General features: G+C 42.2%; 1 protein-coding gene across 1 annotated transcript in view; it reads right to left on the bottom strand.

Annotated features, from left to right (window-relative positions):
• LOC311359788 (voltage-dependent calcium channel subunit alpha-2/delta-3-like) overlaps positions 1-2,500 on the bottom strand; it is a gene marked incomplete at both ends in the record, with an annotated part of 99,079 nt that overhangs the window by 28,644 nt on the left and 67,935 nt on the right. Inside the window, 4 exons of the mRNA XM_084479827.1 lie at positions 25-118; positions 330-427; positions 878-923; positions 1,741-1,808. Coding sequence (XP_084335953.1) covers positions 25-118; positions 330-427; positions 878-923; positions 1,741-1,808 — 306 coding nt within the window. The remainder of the gene's footprint in view (positions 1-24; positions 119-329; positions 428-877; positions 924-1,740; positions 1,809-2,500) is intronic.

Genomic DNA, 2,500 nt, shown 5'->3' with positions numbered 1-2,500 from the left:
GGGTGGGGTGGGTGGGTGACCTACTCTGACTTGTTGAGCACCAGGCTGGTCCAGTAGGCCTCTAACGGAGCGGTAACCACGGCGTCAAACAGGACCTCCTGAATCAGCTCCTTGTCGCCTGGCCAGGGAAAATACACTATTATTTATACACATTACAAATTCAAATGTATTCATGAAACACACATTTCCGTGTGGTTTTCTGTTTTTCTATTTCAATTAAGTTCCTATGGTGATCACTGTAAATGTGTTTCTTGTGTATAATACTTTAAAAAGTAGAAAAGAATGAATATAAATGTGCTTGACGTGTGCAGGGGTCAGTGCAGACTCACATTGCAGCAGAGGTTCATGGCCACTCAGGTAGAGTTTGATGGCTTCTATCTGGGAGAGGTAGCGGTGCTCCGGGTACTCGTCTGTGTTACAGTAGGTCCTGATTAAACAGAGGAGACGTTGGCGCAATTGATCAACCCAATCAACATTTAAAATTGTGTCCCTTTGATTTACCTGTGAATTGGAATTTAAATTGAATTGGGTCACTCTTTTTTTAATGTAAACCTATTTTGCGTTCAAATCTTTTGAATGTACAATTATTAAGTGTCTGTTGGTGAGAGGCTAAGATAATGCAACAAACACAAAATAGAGGAGAGAGAGAAAAGTGAGACGGAAAAAAAGGAGACAGAGACTGACTCACACAGACAGTTACTTTACTTTTACTAGCAAACGGGAAAAGCGCACTAAATACCACGATGCCATCCTCGTGGGAGAGAGGGTTTAACGTTGTGGGTTCGCCGGATCAAATCCGGTGAATCAGATGGTTTAGAGGGGGCCGGGAGGTGTGGATGTGCACAGTCAGAATAAAAACGTGTAACAGGGCTCTCACCACTCATCGGCCAGCTCCACATCAGGGTGCTCCAAGTCATGGAGACCTGCGGAGAATTAAGAAGACCTTGAAGTGAATCAGTGAATGCACTACACATGAACCCTTTAATAACGCATCCACACCTCTCACACTCACACACACACACACACACACACACACACACACACACACACACACACACAAACACACCTACACACACTCACACACACACACACACACACACACACACACACACATCAGAGGTGAAAAATGTGTGTTTTGAGTGGATGTGACAGCTGTGATGAGATCAGGAAGAGCCAAGTCATGCTTCGAGGGCCCGGCATGATGGACGGGTATTGAAAAGCGTGCACAACCACACATACGCACACACACACACACACACACACACACACACACACACTACCACCACTGCATGAATATTAACAGGCATGAGGCTGACATGAAAATAGACACAAATACAGACAAGCACACATTGCCCACACACACACGCACACACACACACACACACAGACCCACACACACACACACACACGTAGACAAGCGCACATACATGGAAGCCACTATAAAAGCAATATTTTGCTAGCTGCGGTTCCCCGCTCATCGTCAATAGAATACCGCAGAGGGAGAGCGGGGAGACGGACATGATGAGAGAGTACAGGCACCCAAAGGGGGTGAGAAACTGCTTCACGGCCAGGGGTTAGATTAGCAAAACACAGTGATAGTGAGAAATAAAAGCAAAAGAACAAGGAGTGAGATGGAGATAGAGAGAGAGCCAGCGAGGACGAACTTCCTCGAACTGCAGAAGAAAAAAAAAAGCGACGAAAATGTGTGAATCACAAAGAAAATGGAAAAATGACTCCTACCTTCCTCAACTGTGACATTCCCTCTGAAGAAGAATTTACCATGACCTCTTGAAAGAGCTACCCCTAGGCTTTAAGAAACACACACACACACAAACACATAAAATACATGTTTTCTTAAATGGAAACCTACGCTTTAAAAGAAAAATAAATAAATAAAATCTGCAATTCAAATTCTTGAGCTTCGTGAATAAATAAAGCACTCTCCAGCCAATCTGGCAAAGAGTAGCTCCAACAGAGTTGATTTAAGGAGACATAGCGGGTATATAAGTCCTATTTTAAGGACTGCTTAAGGAAAAGGAAGTTAATTAATGGAGCTTTTAGCAATAAGGTAGAGGTGCAATAAGCTTATACCAAGCCCTTATTGTGGACAGGAATAGTATTCGAAAAGCTGTTTCCAGTGGAAGAGGTTCTAACAATGTCTTCTTTTACAATCTTTACCATTTTTCATGAATGCATGTGCTTTTCTTTTTAAATACTGTTTTGTTGGTCAGAAATCTCTTATTTTATTTGTATGACAACCTCTGATGATATGTCACATTTATTATAGAGAGAAGCAGAATTGCTGCCATATTATCACAGTCAACAACATCAATCAATCAACAGTACATCCATATTCAGCATTATATTTACTTATTAGCATGACTTGTTTGCATTTCCTTATTGTATGTATTTCAGCTCATGAATATTGTCCTGTATATTTGTGTGTTAATAGAAAAACTGAGGCATTGTGCTGGGAGTGGTAGGAACCGATGTCCCTGTG

This window comes from Micromesistius poutassou (genome assembly GCF_964030765.1).
Source record: "Micromesistius poutassou genome assembly, chromosome: 15".
Taxonomy (NCBI): Eukaryota; Metazoa; Chordata; class Actinopteri; order Gadiformes; family Gadidae; genus Micromesistius; species Micromesistius poutassou.
Note: the sequence above shows the minus strand (reverse complement) of the source record. Positions and strands in the feature narration are given on the sequence as shown.